Source organism: Gouania willdenowi, chromosome 3, assembly GCF_900634775.1.
Source record: "Gouania willdenowi chromosome 3, fGouWil2.1, whole genome shotgun sequence".
Classification (NCBI taxonomy): Eukaryota; Metazoa; Chordata; class Actinopteri; order Blenniiformes; family Gobiesocidae; genus Gouania; species Gouania willdenowi.
The window spans coordinates 31,161,783-31,180,427 of record NC_041046.1 but is presented as its reverse complement, the minus strand read 5'-3'; the positions used below and the strand labels follow the sequence as shown (position 1 = coordinate 31,180,427).

The 18,645-nt window shown below is 37.7% G+C and overlaps 2 protein-coding genes across 2 annotated transcripts in view; one reads left to right on the top strand and one right to left on the bottom strand.

Annotated features, from left to right (window-relative positions):
- The window catches only part of slc22a31 (solute carrier family 22 member 31), a 28,329-nt gene extending 25,789 nt beyond the window's left edge, over positions 1-2,540 (top strand). The window contains exon 9 of the mRNA XM_028477122.1: positions 135-2,540. Within this exon, the coding sequence (XP_028332923.1) occupies positions 135-564 (430 nt within the window). The 3' untranslated portion in view covers positions 565-2,540. The remainder of the gene's footprint in view (positions 1-134) is intronic.
- On the bottom strand, positions 1,354-17,626 carry dpep1 (dipeptidase 1). Its single transcript, XM_028477135.1, has 11 exons — positions 17,336-17,626; positions 17,123-17,249; positions 15,272-15,404; positions 14,262-14,412; positions 10,301-10,370; positions 7,782-7,958; positions 5,839-5,923; positions 5,684-5,759; positions 2,531-2,666; positions 2,195-2,370; positions 1,354-2,016 (listed from the first exon to the last, which is right to left on the bottom strand). Exons 1-11 carry the CDS (start codon positions 17,458-17,460, stop codon positions 2,013-2,015), a joined length of 1,260 nt encoding a protein of 419 aa, XP_028332936.1. The 5' UTR covers positions 17,461-17,626; the 3' UTR covers positions 1,354-2,012.
- Between the last annotated feature and the right edge of the window lie 1,019 nt (positions 17,627-18,645).

Sequence of the window (18,645 nt, the reverse complement as noted above, 5' to 3'; positions counted from 1 at the left end):
CCTTGGTGGTGGTAAAAAATACATGATTTCTGCTAATATGCATTTTAGTACTGTACAAACAATATTCCTCTGAAAATGTCTGTGTTTTTGACTAAAAGCATAAAGAGTCTGATGTGATATTGACTTGCTCTCAGTGGCGGCTGCCTGGGTTTGGTGCTGGCCTCTGGGTGTGTGGGCATGGCCGCCTCCTCCCTCATGGAGCTCCAGAACAACAGTGGCTACTTCCTTCATCATGTGATCTTTGCTTCCTTTGCCGTCCTCTCCGTCCTGTGCATCATGTTACTGCCTGAGAGCAAACGCAAACCTCTGCCCGACTCAATGAAGGACGGAGAGAGTCAGCGTCGCCCTCCTTTGTTCCTGTCTCAGCCTGGGAGGGACAACCTGCCTCTGCTGCACACGCGGCATCCGCTTTCCGAGTACAACCCAGATAACTACTCCCGCCTGGTCTCTGCCACCAGGAAAATGCTGACTAAAGACAACCTGCCTTATAGGATCCACTCCCCTTTGCTGGCAGACAGTGAGACACACGAGCAGGAACAGACACAGAAGGAGATTCTAACCTAGCTCATGTCTTCCTCACGGACTGGGATTACCCCGTATGTCTGTTATACCTCTGTATGTTCACCTTCTGGCTACTCTGGGGGCCAACCATGTGGATTCAGTGCACTGTAAGCATGTTGGCGACTGGGTGAAGCATTATGTTCATCCCTCGGTTTTCATCCTGTGGAACTTTCTCATGGATTCACCCACATTCTCCCTCCAAACCATCATCATTTGGTTGGTTTGGTACAGTGATGTCACCACTTTGTTCAGTTCTAATCGTACCACTCAAAGCAAAACATCTTCCATACCGTACTCTGTTTTTTTGAGTGATCTCATTGAATAGTTGGTCTGATTCAGTGTCTCAGTGCTGAGAGGTGGTGGAACTAAATGCCACTAAATGATGCACTAAATACTGAAGATGGTGACTGAGGATTGGCTGTTACACTTAATGTTTACAAGTTATTGAAAGGAAAAAATAATCATTGACTCTGATCTGCAAAATAAGGCAAGAGGATTAGTTTGTTTTTCCCCACGATGGAAGTCACTGATGTTTTTAACCCTTTAAACACTGGCTGCCATGGGAACGTGTTTCCTTATTAGTTCTTAGCACTGACATCAGACAACAAAGACTCATATAGTAATAGGATACATTAGATTACCTCTCAACCTGTTCTTTTTCTTGATTTGTTCAGCATCGACTCTCTAAACATCTTCAGGTTCTGCTTTAATTTCATCTCTCAAAGTGTCCTCTCAGGCAGATCGTTTCGTTTTTCTTACTCTGTAAAGTTCTCGTAAAGTTTCATTTGGCACCAAAGGGAGATTTTTTTTGTTCTTAATGGCTGTAAAAGGGTTGTTGGGATGCTTTAAATGTTTGTTTTTTTTTTTTTTTGTGGATGAATTTGAACGTGATGCCTTTAGTTTTTATGACACGTCAATGTGTTTTAGTTTACTCTCTCACACACTTTGACTTCAGTGAGTAATCAAAGGTGCTTTTGTCCAAAATCTGCTCAAGGAAGTTTTTTTTCATGTTGAATATCTTGAATATATGTGTTTAGTAAAAATCTGAGTGACAAACACAGACTTGTATGTTATTAATTCAGTTTTCAGGGATATTTCAAACATGCAAAAACGACTTGTTTCAACTTGTCATACCCACTTTGACCACTAGAGAGCAATGTGCTCTTATGAAACAGGAACTACTTTTGTTTTCATGGATCTGTCTTGCATAGAAGACAAGTGTTAATTCAGCTGAAAGTGAATTATAAAATGGGTTTGGCACCTTTATTGGGTGTAAAATCCATTTGTAAGCATTATAGTTTACTAGAACATTTTAGATGATTTAATTTTTTGCCCTTTCCTTTTTCATTACTTCATAAGTTTCTTAGAAGCAAACCTTCTCTTCCATTGAAGAATCAACAATTTCCATGTTTTAACATCAGACTTGGGGAATGTTTGAACAGCATTTCACTTCACCTGCACAAAGAAATTACAATGGATCTCAGAACTAATAAACTGCTCATAATTTTCATAATTTGTGACAATTGGAGCTTTATCAATACAGACAATACATGTTTTTTTTTAAAGTTAACATATACAACAGGGATTTAGATTTAGAATATCTCCACTTTGTATTATGCATGCAGTGTTTCACCCTGTCAGTGCGTTCCAAGTCTGAGTGAACACAATGAGGACCAAGACCAGGGGGCTGAATGAGAGCCCATCTGCTACGTTCTTGTACCCGTAGCTCGTCCTACACGGGTTCTGCTGCACCTCTTCATAAGGAATAGGGACGTCATCTGGGAGGACGTCTGTCAGAGTATCTCGGATCTGAAGAAGCAGCAGGATAGTCAGAAGGTTGCTCTTAGTTCTATAAGTGCTGAAGAAACATCTGATCTCTCTCTCATTCATTCATCCAGATTTTCTTTAAAAGATAAAGTGCTGGAAATGGAAAAGGCAGCAGTAACATGAGTGCACGGTTAATCCTCACCAACTCAGCTTCTCTCAGCACCCTCAGCAGGTTTTTTCCCAGAACTTTTTTGACCTCCTCATCCGTCCATCCTCTCCTCAGCAGCTCTGCCACCAGGTTGGGAACCTTGGAAACATCTTCCAAACCTTGTGGTAATCTGAGGAGGGGACATGAAGTCAAAACCAACATCTCCAAAGCTATTGAAAATAAAGATGCAATCTGACAATGGCTGGTATTACGCTACTCAAACACCAGAGGATTCTTCAGGCTTCAATACAAGCAATACATCATCACAAGCTTCAAAGGATGATGTTAAATATTGGGTTTTTGCCAATATCCCAATATTGTCCAACACTAAATTTCCGTTTTTTGATATTAATCGATATCGATGTATACACAGACCCCCTACCAACCTACTTTGGTATGATATATACAGTATCTCCATGGAATTCCACAAAGTTATATCATCTGTGCTGAATAAGACTACGTATTGAACTTTATCTAATCTCAAACAACAGCACTTAACAGTGTTTCAATATCTGGAAGAATTGATACTGATGAAGACCAGTATTACAATCTCTAATAATAAACCATCTTAAAGTGTCCTCTGAAGATAGCAGGACTGTAGGATCCTGTAACGTGAATCTAATCTGAGTGATTGCCTCATTAAAATATTTGAAAAAGTTATTAAAACTTACAACGCTGCCTTTCGTCTAAGTTTAAGATATCGGGACTAAAGTTAGCATGTATAGCACCACATGTCCAACGACATTTATGTTAGGTCCATAAACGTGTGGTTTTATTTGTGCTGCACTGGTGGTTTTTATTAGTTTGAGATAAATTCTGGAATTCTGTGAGCAGGTGCACAATAAACTTTACGTTAATATTTTATGTAGAGAAAACAATAGAAATGGAAAAAGTAAGGAGAGTATTTGAGAAAAAAAAAACAGGAACAATATCTAATTATCACACAATACATTTCATTATAAATGCAATTTATCTTTTATCCCGTCACAAGCTCAAAAAAGATTAAATGCAAATCTAGTTTAAATGGAGGAAAAACTCCTAAATTTCCCAATACTACTTAAATCCCACTTACCGCTTATTTATATATGTTTTGTACTGTTATATTTGCCAATATTATCTTCTTTTTCTCACTTTAATTTTCCTTTCTGCCTTTTTGTATTTAGTTTCCTTGCTTGCTCTTTGTGTCTTTGCTGCTGTAACGTGAATTTTTTCACTGTGGGATGAAATAAAGTATACTCTATTCTAAACTAAATCACTTTTTTTTCCTCGATCGCTGTATCAGAGCATACACTGTAAAACATTGTTTTTTTAATTCTATTTTAAGATCAGCAACAAATTATCGTCACCTCCTGTTTGACCAAAGACTTTCATAACCACTAAAAACAGGTCTGTGGCCAACTTTTGGGTGTAGAGCCACCAGTTGGGAAACCCTGAGCTCAGTTACATAACAGTTACAGTTATGTGGAAGTAAAAACGTTTTTATCATAATGAAATATATTTATTATTCCTCATGCAGTCAGTTGTCCCTCCAATGCGTTTCCATTATATTTGATCTTAAAGTTAATATATTACCAGAGGTGTAAAAAGTACTGATCTATTCTACTCAAATAGAAGTTCTGTTACTTGATTGAAATTATACTCAAGTGCAAGTAAGTCCTACATAAAATACTCAAGTACAAGTAAAAAGTAGCTTAATTACATAGTACTCAAAGTAAAAGTTACTAGTTACTTTCACCCCAACATTTATTGTTGGTAATAAATCTTGCCACTGTTCCCTTGCATACAGTAAACATCTCATGTATAAACTTAAAAAGGAAGAGACCAAATATTGCACATTTGGAACTCAATTTATTTTCCACAAAAGCATCTGTATAAAATAAAAGGTTTGTCAAAATGTACAATTCCGAGACTTTTGCATCTGTTTTAATCTGGTTGTTTGGCTGCTTTTAGACGTTTTTATGTGTGTTTTTGTGTTTATGTGTATACGTAGTTTTTATGGACCCCGAGTGTGAAATAAAGCTATCTATCTATATGATGCATTTGATTGTTGTCTGGTCATTTCATTTTTTTGTAGTTTCACAATGTCTGTTGATCATTTTAAAACAAACAAAAAAAAAATTTACTCAGTAATGGTTGGGTGTAGAAATGTAACAAATGACTTCACTTCTTTTCAAGCAGAACTAAGTAACTTGCGCTTAGCGCTCCCCCTAAAGGTCCCTTATGGTTATGTCACTGTCGTAACAACTCCACACTCTCCACCACCTGCCTCACCCCACAGCTACATGGGCATCTTTGCTCTCCCAAGACGGTAGCAACCATCACTGAAAAATTCAACCTAATACAACAGTGACATTAAGGGTGCCTTCACACATATAGTACCATGTGACCATGTGAACAGTATGAGGAAGAGAGACAAGTAAATTAAATGAATGATGTGGGAGTAATATGGAAGGAAGTGTGGAAATGTGTTTGTTTGTGTGCTGACGAAGTGGCTCTGAAGATGGATGGATGGATAGATAGATAGATGGATGGAAATTTGTGTGTGTGCTGCCTGATGGAGCGCTGGGTTGTGAGTGTGAGTGTGTGTGCCTGTCGCCGTGACGACAGTGTGTCTGATTGCTGTGTGCTGCTGCTGAGCTGTCACTGCATGGAGTTGCTCCTTTCCTCAGACAAAGGTCTTCTCTGCCTTTTTTTGCTGGCTTCGCCATGATATAAGTTGGAGAAAATTGAATTTGTAGGCAACCGTGAGCAGCCACAGGGCTGGTCATAATCTAGCATTAGTTTGTATTGGGCTGTCGTAAAGCAGTACGTCTTGCCACCGGGTCGGAGGCAGGGAAAGTTGCAAGCGCGGTTTTTTGGCCAGAGACAGCAGGGGGAGATAAAAGACCCCCCCAATCACCCCATAAACACTTGTATTACCCTCACAGCGACTATGAGAAGGATTTATTAAGGTGAAAAAGTTACTTAGTTCTGCTTTAAAACGTACTTAAGTACAAGTAAAATTACTGGTTTAGAAATAAATTCAAAAAACTACAAGTACCCATAAAAGCAACTCAATTACAGTAACATGAGTAGTACAGGTAATCTCTTACTTTCACCTCTGTATATTATACTAATCTCTAATACTGAGATTAATCTCTTTCATACCTGGTCACTCCATCATAATCTCCCCCAAATCCAATGCTATCAACCCCAGCCACCTTCTTTATGTGGTCATAGTGATCTGTGATGATGGAGGGTAATCAGTGTTAATATTTGATGAGTTTTACAACAGTCGTTATGGTCACAGCAGTACTGTTTACCAGCAACGTGTGAGATGGTGGCGGGCTGGGCCGAGGTCACGTAGTCGCTGTAGAAGTTTACCATCACGATTCCTCTGGTTTCATTCTGGAGACACAGATGTTACATGACAGTGGAACACTTAGTGGTCTATCCATAGGATGGAAGGAGACGTGTCCTTTCTGCTTTGTTAGACAGGAGACCAGGAGGTGCATTTAAAGTCTCATCAATTCACATGAAGGCACTGACCTCTGCCCTCCTGTCTGACTGAGCCTCTTCTCTTTCGGAGGCTTTTATCGGTTTGGTATTCTATAGTGTTGCATGGAAACTCTCTTTTTTCCCAACTTTATTGACTGCACTGGTTATGCAAAACACATATGCAACCACTCACTGCTTCTTGTGCCATAAGTCAGCTTTAAATAGTGTTTTATCTGATGCAATAAAGGTGTCCATGGTAACGGGATGTTCCAGAATATTTACCAACAATTCAGGCTTTTATAACTTGCTTGAAGGCTTTGGAAAAAGTCATTCATTATGACATTGGTTTAAAACACCTTTCAGTTTAATTTGTTTTAAGCATCTTTGTATGATAATGCAATAATTAATATATATTCATTTTTAAAACCCAATTGGGTTGAATATTTATGGTTTGTTCGGTAACACTTTAATTGAAGTTGAAGTTTACCTGAACTAGGGTTGGGGTCAAGTATAATTGTAATCGCGTAATTGAAAATTATATACAATTATGGTGTGATTGTAATTTAAAAAATATGTTGCTGTTGTAATCGCAGTTAAATTGTAATTGAGTTCAGATAATTGACTTTGTAATTGTAATTGCCTTGAAAATTCTATAAAAAGAAATCATTTATAATTTAACACAAAACCACGTTACGGTTCTACACATATGTAGTTAACAATTATTAAAATATGTTTCATATCAAGCTTTACCACATTTTGCCATTTAAAAAACATATACAGTATCTAGGGCTATACAGACACAAAAAAGGCTCAGATACCCACACCAAAAATATTGAAACCTATATTTTCATTGTTTAGGAAGCCTGACAAGGTAACCAATAGATAGAAACAATATACAGTATAGATGATATATTTTAGTTTTTAGTGTATTTTACAGCTGATTTAGTACCCGTTATCATAAGAGATGCTAACAGGAAGCTAACACAAGAGGAACGTTAACTTTTATTAGGTTTTTTTGTTTCAGGCTCTGTAATTGTGATTAATTGTAATTGAACTTTAGTAATTGAGAACATAATTGTAATTGACTTTCTGCGAAAAAAAAATTGTAATTCGAAAAATTGCTGTAAAGAAAATTCTGCACATTTGTTGTTGCTTTTTCAAAATGCACATCTTTGCACAGGATGTGGAATTTTTTTTGAAAATCTGTCCTTTTCTTTTTATCTTTATATTCTGTATATATGCTTTCTACTGTTATTAAACACCCGTGGCTCAAAGTGAATTTTTTTTTAATTTTTCAGTATGTCCAGCACATGTTGAAAAATTGACAATTACAGATGACTTTGACTAATTGTAATCATAATCTAATTGTAATTGAAAGGGTAATTGTAACTAAAAAATGTAATTGACCCCTAACCCAACCTAACCCCACTAGATCCCACATAGCTCCAAAGGTGTCATAATTTAGCCAACAACACTTAATGACAGCCTTCATGACACCTTATTCATGATAATGACAGTGTAATGTCAGCCTTATGTACAAAACATTAGTTTTAAATCAAGTCTAAATCCAATTTCTCCTTCACTCAGCAAAAAAGCAAAGATTTGCTCAAATATGCATAATTTCTACCCAAACACATTCTACCCCAATGTGTTTGATCCCAAAGATCAACTCAGGTGAGACATTTTAAACAACCTCCAGAAAGTGAGTTTCAGACCGTTGCTTTGAACACTTGCTAACCTGAGAGCAGTGTGAGCTGAGCTGACTCACCACTCTCTTGAGGATTTCATCGGGAACATTTCTCTTGTGTGCATAGACGCCGTATGCAGACGAGTGGCTGAAGATCACAGGAGCTTTGGAAATGTCCAACACTTGTTTCATCACCTCCACAGTCACATGAGACAGGTCGATCAGCATCCCCAGGCGGTTCATTTCTGCAATAAGTCGCTGTTCATGGAGAAAGCATCATATTAATTAGATTTCATTCAACTATTATATTATAAACCTTCTATAGCATTTGCGCATTTGTTTGTGTTTCTATGTTTTGAAGATGTTCATTATTTACGTTGTCTGTAAAACAAAGCCCAAAAATCCATTCCTATTTTAAAGATTTATGCGAAAACATTGAAATAACTTGCAAACATGAAGCAGTTGTTTTTACCTTTTACAAAATTTTGCTTTCAGAAAAACTGTAGATATAAAAAAATTAATAGATAAATAATTAAATATAACGCAGTGGTACAGGGAGGTGTACAAAGTTATACCAGTGAACGCCTCTCTGCTAAATTGAATGAGAATGAGTCACATGCTTTCAAAATTTGGCAAAAAGTCATTTGAAATTACAGACTTACTGAGGAGAGGTGGATTTACTTTTGGTTGGACTCTCAGTCCATATAGATAATCATTTTACAGGAAAAGAATGATGTGAACTGACTGAAATTGACATTCATTGCTCATATTTTTCATTTATTTTGTTGCTTATTTGCTGAAGCCTATTATTAGATTTCTTTTTTTCTTTTTTATTTTTTACTGTGGGACCATACTCCTTATGATTATTATATATTTTGTGATGTTTTATGTGTTAGTCACAATTTTGGTGCTGCCTTATGTCATTGTTAAATTTTGCATTTGTCATGTTTTCTGATTATCAGATAATATGTGTCTTGTTTTGTATTTATCAGGTTGAACCGTTGCACATTACTCATGTTTTTTTTGTTTAGCTTTTTTAAAACATATATATATACACACACACACACACACACACACACACACACACACATATATATTATTGTATTTGTCCTATTATTGTCTTTTTCTGTTTTTGTCACTGAAAACTAATTTTTTTTTTAAAATACAGCACTTACCAACTCAAAATATATCACTCAGGTTTGATGCCAAACATTTCTAATCTACCATGTTTGATGGTAACTAAAACATCAGCTGTAAAACACCTTGTGGCCCTCAACCTATTGTGAATATGTAACTTAGTGCAGTAAATTCTTACTCATTAACCACAATCGGGCTGCTCTAACAAAGATTTATGGCATACTCGGAAAAAAAGGTACAAATGTTGTCGACGATTCTTTGCATAAGCATGAATGAAAACGCGTCCTGTGAACAATTGTGTTCATTATACTGGTCAACAGATGCTTTACAGCTCAGGACAGATAGATTCATCTCTTAATGTGGACATAAAGCTTTTCCATATACATGTAATCATGCCAGTGTATGAAAGAGAATTTGACTATTATTTATGGAGTTGGCTGAACTAGACACTATATAAAGTTCATATTGTATAGTTCCTATAGTGTTAAATGAAATATATCTGCTAACATCAAAATAAACCAAAAACTCTGTAATAAAAGTTAGTATATGCTTTATGGAGTAATGTTTAAAATGAGTAAGTTTTCAGCTAATTATTTAATGACTGTATTGGAAGTTTTAACTGAGAGAAGAAGACAGTTTAGAGCAGGGGTGTTAAACTCATTTTTGTTCAGGGGCCAAATACGGAGCAGTTTGAGCTCAAGTGGGCCACATATGCAGGAAAAGGAGTAATGTCAACATTATTGTGCCCTAGTTTGCACTTTCACGTATACATAAATTACAAAATATGTAAGAAACCAATCATATCCAAGTAATAAGCAATAGATATCAGCCCAAACAGGATCTTCATTATAAATTTATAGGTTTTGTGATCAATTTCTGTTTAATTTAGAAAAATATTATGTCATACTTTGAGGAAAATTGAAGGATTTTGTAAGAATTTTGAGGGTTTTTTTCAACTGTTTTACATTGAAAAATAACTGGAATCATGAGATATAAGCACTGGGAAAACTGTGAGGTTTAATGCTGTTCTTTTATTTTTTTCTTAAATAAGTGGTCATGAAATAAGGACGTACAAAAAAAAACATTTAGCTACTTGCGCCTTGTCACTAAATGGCCTGGAACATATTTAAGTGTCATTTTGTTGTTTAAAATCAGAAAATAAAATGGGAGAGGACATGCAGCAGTCACAGTCATGTGTTTCTGATGTGCACGTTGCTCCTGTAGTTTCCCATCATCACCACTAAGTGTCGCCAAAAGCAACAATAGCCGTAGAAGCTAGCATAACCAGCTAGCCCGGAGCAGGTCGACGGTGAACTACATTTTTTGGTTCCGCACCTTTTGTTTATTCAATCCCAGTCCAGCAGTTTACACAGCATTAAAAATATTTATTTTACAATCATGGTAACAAAGACATTTCCCATTAAAACCTGACTTTCTGCTTAAATGCTGGAGGTAACACTGACCTTTCCAAACGGAGAAAGGCCATTGTGTTCAGACGACTCTGATCCAGTGTCCACAAGCCAGTTATCTGCCCTGCCAAGAAAAAGTCAACAATTCAAACCAAACCCAATACTTAATTTATGATAATAATCTCCAGTTGTAAAGGCAAATACCTTAGAGCAGGGGTTCCCAAACTTTTCAGTCATGTACCCCTTCAGACATTTAACCTGAAGCCTTGTACCCCCTACTCCTGCACACTTAAATAATATAATAATGTAATGTCATATACTATGTAGCCCTAAAGTGAACTTTACCTATCCTGTGGAGGAATAATATATAATAATAACTAAAATATTTGCATTTCCTGAAAAAAAAAAATGCAAATGAGGATGCAGGTGCTGGCTCTCGTCGCACTGCATTAGCTTATCATTTGCATTAGCATTATCTAGCATTAGCAAGCAATAGCAATAACCTATCAATAGCATTGACCTAGCATCAACATTAACATTAGCATAGCAATAGCATTAACCTATCATTAACATTAGACTATCATTGGATATTAACTTAGTATGAACTTTAACATAGCAAGATAATTAGCCTAGCATTGGCATTAGCCTTGCATTAACATTGACCTAGCATTAGCTTTAACCTAGCATTAGCCTACCAATAGCATTAACCTAGCATTAGTCTAGCAATAACATTAACTTAGCATTAATATTAGCTTTAACCTAGCATTAGCCTAACAATAGCATTAACCTAGCATTAGCCTAGCAATAACAGTAACTTAGCATTAGCATCAGCCTAGCATTAACATTCACCAAGCATTAGCATTATCCTAGTAATAGCATTAACCTAGCATTAGCATTAACCTAGTATTAACATTAAGTGCTCTATTTATATTCTAGTTTCCAAAGTTGTCATTGTTTTTAATTTTCATTCACGTACCCCCCTATGGTACAGGTACCCCTTATGATACCACTGGGGGTACCCGTACCCCACTTTGGGAACCTAGGCCTTAGAGTTATTGTTGCTTTAAACAGTGGTTCTTAATGTTATTCTGACACACTCTTTTCAAGGAGGTAATAAACAGCATTTTTCACCCTCTTCTAACCCATCCCTACGTCGCTATCGTAGAAAAAATACACGTGACATGCTTGTTTATTCACTTTAAGATCATCCAGGGTAAGAATTAGGAGTGGTTTCCTATTTTTTGGAGCATTCTGCACCTCGAGTTGAAAACCAAACTCTGTTATATGCATGTAAGCTGTTTTGTTTGATTTCTAAGTTCTAAGTTTATTTACACATACAAAAAATATTATAACTCAAATTTACATTTTCATTATTTAAACAGTAACTAAACCCCCAAACATCTTTTTTTCTGCTGCAAATAAATTACATATTTGGGTATGAAGTAGTTTTGATTGATTATTCTCCAACTCTTGACATTTTAGTCAAGTTGGTCTCTACATCTATAAACTAGTCTTCCCTGAGCCTGCCAACTCCCAGAATAAGGAAAACAAGCGATTCCTGCATGGTCTCTGCAGCCCACCCACTGGTAAAACAGCGCTCCTTCAGATTTAGCTCCTGTCGTGACGTCACCAAAGGAGTCATTTTCATAGGCCCACCTCCTCTGAGCGATGATAGGAGATTTTGTGACACAATGCGATGCAGTGGTTGGACAAAACAGTGGACTATCACCTTGAATGGACTATTCTATATTATGTAATCACTCGAGGAGATGATAACATAAAAGCAATATAGCAGCTTTGATAAGCGTTTCAAGTGTTTGAACTCCTCTTGTTCTGCTGCTGCTGCTGCTGCTCTGGTTCTGCAGACATATACTGCTGGCGCGCTGCGTCTTTCTGACTCACAATCACAATAGCCACCTAAATAGCCATATGTTTTACTGTAATGTGCAGTTTTTTGGCTGAAAACAATAACAAGAGTGTGTGGATAGTGTCTACAGACATGCTTACTCATGAATATCCATGAGTAGGCCGCAAAACAGCCCGTTTTTAGAATTGCTCAGGAAGTCACCTTTCAGAGGGCTAAAGCTCTAGAAAACAGGCGAGTTTGGGGAAATAAACCTCAAATACTATGTTGTTGGGGTTCTTTGAACAAATGGAGATCGGTGAAAAATAGCATAATATGGGATCTGTCGGTTCCATGTTTACACGGAAACGGAGAGAGAAGCATTTTTAAAAACAGCCCATTTTTAATAAGTTCTGAGTATTTCGACTAAATATTTGTCCTAGCATCCCTTTTAAGTCAATTTCAGTCACAGAACGCAAACATTAGGAAAGCATAAGGACTTCATTTGAGTCTCTTAGTTAAAAAGAGTCAAAGAGAAAGACAAACTATAACTCGGGAACTGCTGCTGCACATAACTGAGAACATGTGATGCTTTAGACAGAGCCTGTACTATCCATTACTTCTATACCCAATTTATTCAGCCTGGGGTCAAGGTGACTAATGTCTTTCCATGCTAAAAAAGATTAAAAACTCTTCTACACAGATTTATGACTAAAGTAAACATAGAAATCCAAGTATGCATTACATAAACACAAACTTTGATCTCTTATGTTGTCTTATTTATAGGTTGGAGTTCTACTTAGATGAAGTACTGATTGATCTGAACTCATTATCAAGCTAGAGTATGTATTTTGATGCTATAGTTGACATAATTTATCCTAGGTTATAAGCCATAACTTTGCATATTGACAAAGAAAAAAAAACAACTTTTTCTAATGACAGCTACTCAGCAGTGATCAAATTTACCGGTATTATCTTGAGACAAATTATTACAAAATAAACCCAACAAACAGCAGAAATGTTCTTCTGATATTAGAAAGTTCTTTATTAAAGCTGCTTCTACAGCTATAGCACACAGTGGCGCCGCCAGGATTAAATGACATAGTACGTACAGATTCCCAACCCCCGCCGCCTTCAACAGATCAGCGCCAGTTCCTGATCAGTGCGGCTATCAACAAGAAACAATTCTAATCAATTCCATCGTTCAAAGTAGATTTTTACTCAACGAATAAATGAAGATCAGTTAGGCTTTACAGCATAGGATGGTAACATCGTACAGAAACACAGATGAAAACAGCCCAGCAAGACATTATGGTGACGGCGCACCAGGCAGAAACGCATGGTAAAACACACAAAAACACACTTTATAATAATAACAGGCTAATAATGTTCCTACCTATTTAAATCAGGTCTACGCCTCCCCGTCGCGTCTAACTCATGTAGAATGGCCTCGGAATAGATAGGAATATCATGATAATTGCTTATCAGGGCAAGTCCATTCAGTCTCTTGTCTGTCATGGTGTTCCGGAGGTATGTGTTTAAGCAACGTAAAGGCGGGCAGACACTGTGCAATTTTTTTCAATCGTTGTACTCAGCTCCAGCTCAAACTATGCGACTCACAAATCATGTTCTCACACTCTACGAACCGACACTGACGTGACCTGAGTGCTCACACTGTACGTCGATACACGACACGTCGAAGTCTTGTTTCTGCAAATGCAACATACAAATTAGAAGAAGAAGAAGAACTCTGAAGCGTCGCCATTAAAACAGAAGAAGAAGAAGAACCCGGAAATGGAGAGACACTTACAAATCTCACCGTGGACACGGGCAATGTTAGGAGAACCTTCACAACAGTATGCTCTTTAAACCCTTTAATTTGTATTTTTTTCCCACACCTTCAAAAAACTTGTACGCAAAGTGCGTACAGGATTCCGGCTGGCAGCGCCACTGGTAGCACGGAATAGGGTAGAAAACTCATGCAAGCAAGGAGAAAACAAGCAAACTTCACACAAAAAGGGAATATACAAGTATGAATCTTTTAAGCATACACTTTGTTCTTATGGCATCATTAGCATTCACAACAATGTTTGAAGAAGTGACCAACTCACTGTCTTCATATATAGTAGCTGGGTGAGACCAGTGTAGAGTGTTTCTTTAGTTTGTTCTTACCAGGGTGTGTTGCAGGAGTGTGTGAGTGTGAGGTAGCGCACACCCAGTTGGTACATAGTGCGCAGGGTGGCCATGCTGCTGTCGATGGAATGACCTCCTTCCACCCCGATCAGACTGGCTGTCTTATTCATGTTGAAGGCATTCAAAATGTCTGTGTAGATAGGACAGCAGGGTTGGGGTCAATTACATTTTTCAATTACAATTATGTCTTAAATGATCCATGTTCAATTACAACACAACTATGATTACCCTGACCGGCATTTTTCCCTAATTACAATTAAAACTACAATTATTATTTTTTCACTGAAAGTCAATTAAAAATACGTTCTCAATTACTAAAGGTCAAATTGAATTAATCACAATTACCAAACCTAAAATAAATAACCCCATAAAACGTATCCTTTATCTTGTGTTAGCTTTCTGTTAGCATCGCTTATGATAACAGGTCAGTTTTGACCCATGTCTTAAATCAGCTGTAAAATACACTAAGCAATATTATCTATCATCTAATTTGTTATTCACCTCTTGGTTACCATGTTAGGCCTCCTAATCAATAAAAAATATTGGTATCAATATTTTTGGCGTTGGCATCTGTGCCTTTTTTCTGTCAAAAATGGTAAAATAATCCTCAACAGAACTGATAGGTAGCGAGAAAATTTTATGTGAAACTTTTGTTAAATTTTAAAAATTGTTAACTACATATGTGTAAACCATAGAACTGTAGCATGATTTCGCAGTTTTGCGTTTAATTAAATTGTAATTGACAGTTTTCATAGAAGTTCTATGACAATTACAATTATACAGTCAATTATCTGAACTTAATTACAATGAAATTACTATTACAACAGCAACATATTTTTTTCAATTACAATTAGAATTATGTCATAACTGTAATTGATAATCAATTACGCAATTACAATTGTAAGTGACGCCAACCTTGCAGGACAGCACGCATGTGTGACAAGGAAACAGATGTGCACAGTGTGTAAAGTTACAGGCGATTGGCTCACCTTGCATGCTTGTGGCAAATTCAAAGTCTTCTGGGTAATTTTTGCACATCCTGTGAACCACATCGATCTGCTCCAGGGTTTGTCGGACTGCATCCTTGTACTGTGTATCACAGGGTACGTAGGCTGACCAGAACTAGGAGGGGAGATAAATGGTTGAGGATGTCAAAGGTATGTGTTATATATGATGCATACGTGTTCTGAAAATCATCTATTGGGTGGACCAGCCGAGCCCCCAGATCACCCCCAGCTTTAATTATTGTCAAAGTCAGGACTGCCCAAGGGCCCCCGCCAGACCATCATACTGGTGTGCGGTGCGCACAGACAACTGCCCTGCAGGGAACCGCCCAAGCAGGGGTCACCCCACGCCGCACCTGCAGGCGTGGGGTGCTACATGGTAGCACAGGTGGCGGCCCCTCCCACCCTCGGCCCTGCTATCCAGCCCCCCAAGGATTGGATAGGGGTATGGTGCATAGAGTCAGTGAGCCAGACCAGCTGGGAGTGAAGTGAAGTGTCCATGTAGGAGGCCTGTCTAGTGTGAGCCTAGCCGGTAGAAAGCAGGGGAACCCAAGCACCACCAGCCAGGTACTCGCACTCCACACCAACGCTACCAGCATAGTAGCACATATGGAGTAATGGGCCCCATTCATATATTGGTATGTGTCAATGACTCGGTACCACCAACTGTTGCGTTATGCGACTCACAAGTAAAAGAAACTACTTTAATAGAAATTGACGAAAAAAGGGCGGTAGCCCTCAGGCCCCAAATGGAATAGGTTGAGGCATAATCGTAATCTAAATTGAATTACCTTTGAAACGATATATCAGACGACTTTTTTACCATACATTTGGAAATTACCGGAAGTGAGGGGTGGGCCCCCAGGACTTATTTCAAAAAAAGGGCACTGAGCGTCTCATCATATTCATTCATCGAGTATCCATACCAAACTGCATTCCGATCTAATGGAGGAGTAGTGATTTGAAAAATGCTGGTGCCCCCGTGACACGTACGGGGTAATAGGCTCCATTTACATATTGGTATGTGCCAATGATTTGGTACCACCAACCGTCATAATATTTGACTCGCAAATAAATGAGAAATCGACTTTCATTTTTAAAATTTCTTTAGGGGCACCTCTGGGCCTCAAATTGAGCGTTGATGCGTACACATCCATAGATTATACTTACCAAATTTCAGCCCAATCTGTTGATGAATAACAGAGGAGTAGCAATTTTAACTAGTGTACACAAGAAGAAGAAGAACAAAGTGAGCCCGGCCTAAAAACACCTATAGACATAGTGAGAGAATAAACAAGTGATAACAGACATTTGAAAGAATCCCATTGTAAATAAGTAAACAGTACTTAGTGCCTCCTGAATTTAATATATTTCTATAGTTTTTATAATTTCTGGACATCCCCCACCTGGCGTGGGACCAAGACTGACTCTTGTATTTTCAGTTCATGTTTTAATCAAGATCATTATGATTGTCATTTTTAACTAAAAAAAAACATTGTAAAATCCCATGTTTTTTAAGTTTTCGCTATTTTTCCACTTTCTCTCTCTCCAAGTACCCCTTGTAGTGCCATTGCGTATACCCCCATTTGAGAAACACTGCACTATGACATCTGCACATGTGCTATAGTCACATAGTTATAGCAGATTGTTACAGTTGTTTAAGCCTAAAGATGTATGTGGATTGAACCTAAATAAAATAAACCTTTTTTAATGAAAATTTTGAGATTAATTGATTATCTCATTTGTTGGTGTCCACAAAGAGAATGGGCACATTTTCTATTAATTGTCTGCATAAGGACAGCAGGTGTGTGAAAACGCTGGTTGAAGTATTTGTACCTGAGCACCGAGCCGGCCTTCTTTGATCTTAGGGATGTTGGTGTGTGTCGTATTGAGAGTGGTCAGGTTAACTTTGTTCAGCTCATTGTTGAATTGCTTTCGAAGCTGCCAGGGCAAGTCATTATGGCTGGAAAGGATACACAACACTGCTAAATTATAGCAGTTCTTCATGGCCAACAGTGGTTAATGTATGAAAGATGTTTTCTTACTCACCCATCGATGAGTGGCGTCTCAGACATCAGCCTGAGAGCTCTGGTCAGATAATCCTCAGCCAAGGAGACAAAACACGAACAGAGCAAGAGTCCCAAACATGTCGCTAACACAACCCTACTGAGCATTTTTACTCTTTCAACCTCCTTAAAGATGTTCTACTACTCTTATTTATCTTATGACATTAACTATTTTCCCAGGTTTGTATGCTTTCAGTTATGTTTCACCCCTAAATTGTCCCAAACCTGGTAACTTATTTGTAGAGTCTTTATAGCATTCTGTCCTTTTCCGTTAGTCCTTGGCTGTATTTATGAGCTCTTCCCATCGCTCCTCCTCTCTGTTCTGTTTATCATTATAGCAGCAGGAGTTGTAAAAGCAACACAGTAGCGCTATAAAGTTTCTCCAATCTTTACAGTAGTTCGTCAGTACAAAATGGCTGTGGATAACACTCTTTTCAAAGCTTTGATCAAATGTATTACCTGGGCAATGGTCATTTAGATCAGTGTTTCTCAAATGGGGGTACGTGTACCCCTAGGGCAGAGGTAAGCAACTTTTATTACAACAGGGCCACAAAAATGCGTTTATTTGATTGGAGGGCCACATGATCAGCGTTCATGTCAGCATTTAATATAATACTATTCTCAGCCACTAGCAACATTTTATTCTAACAGCCAATACATTTGTTTTCAGCAGAAACAAATAGTTTATTAATTGCTCACAGATTTAAAAGCCTGCAACAAGTCTACCTAACAAGTTGGTTTCTATCTCAGGAACAGAGTCTGCTCAGTGGACATGAGGTTACGGTTACTGACTCTCAGTGACTGGCCAAGAGATTTTATTGCTGGCTTTGAGTTTCCTTGTTCTTACCAAGAATGCACAATTATATTTGTTTATATGTTTATTAAAACACATGTAAGTCACTGTTCCCTGAGTCCATTTCTTAACCCCACAGTGTCATGATATAAAGAAAAGAGTTTTATTGTATGTCAATCAATCCGGTTACTTTCAAGTTACTGATATTGATGAGTTATTGATGGAAACATATCACAGTCGAGCCTCGTCCAGGTATAAAAAACAAAAGTTGGACAGTCAAAGTACTCTCCCTCACTGTCACGTCATGAGAATAGATGAGTGTATTGCCAGATTAAAAATGATTTCCTAAGCACATTCTTTGCGTGCAATTTTAATAACAATGGATGTGGCCACTGTGGGCGTGACCTTCCTTTTCATTTAGTTTAGCTGTGAAGAGTTTGTGCCAGATGTGAGGAAATCCCCAAATATTCCACAGCTCGTGCCAACAAGACATTATTTGC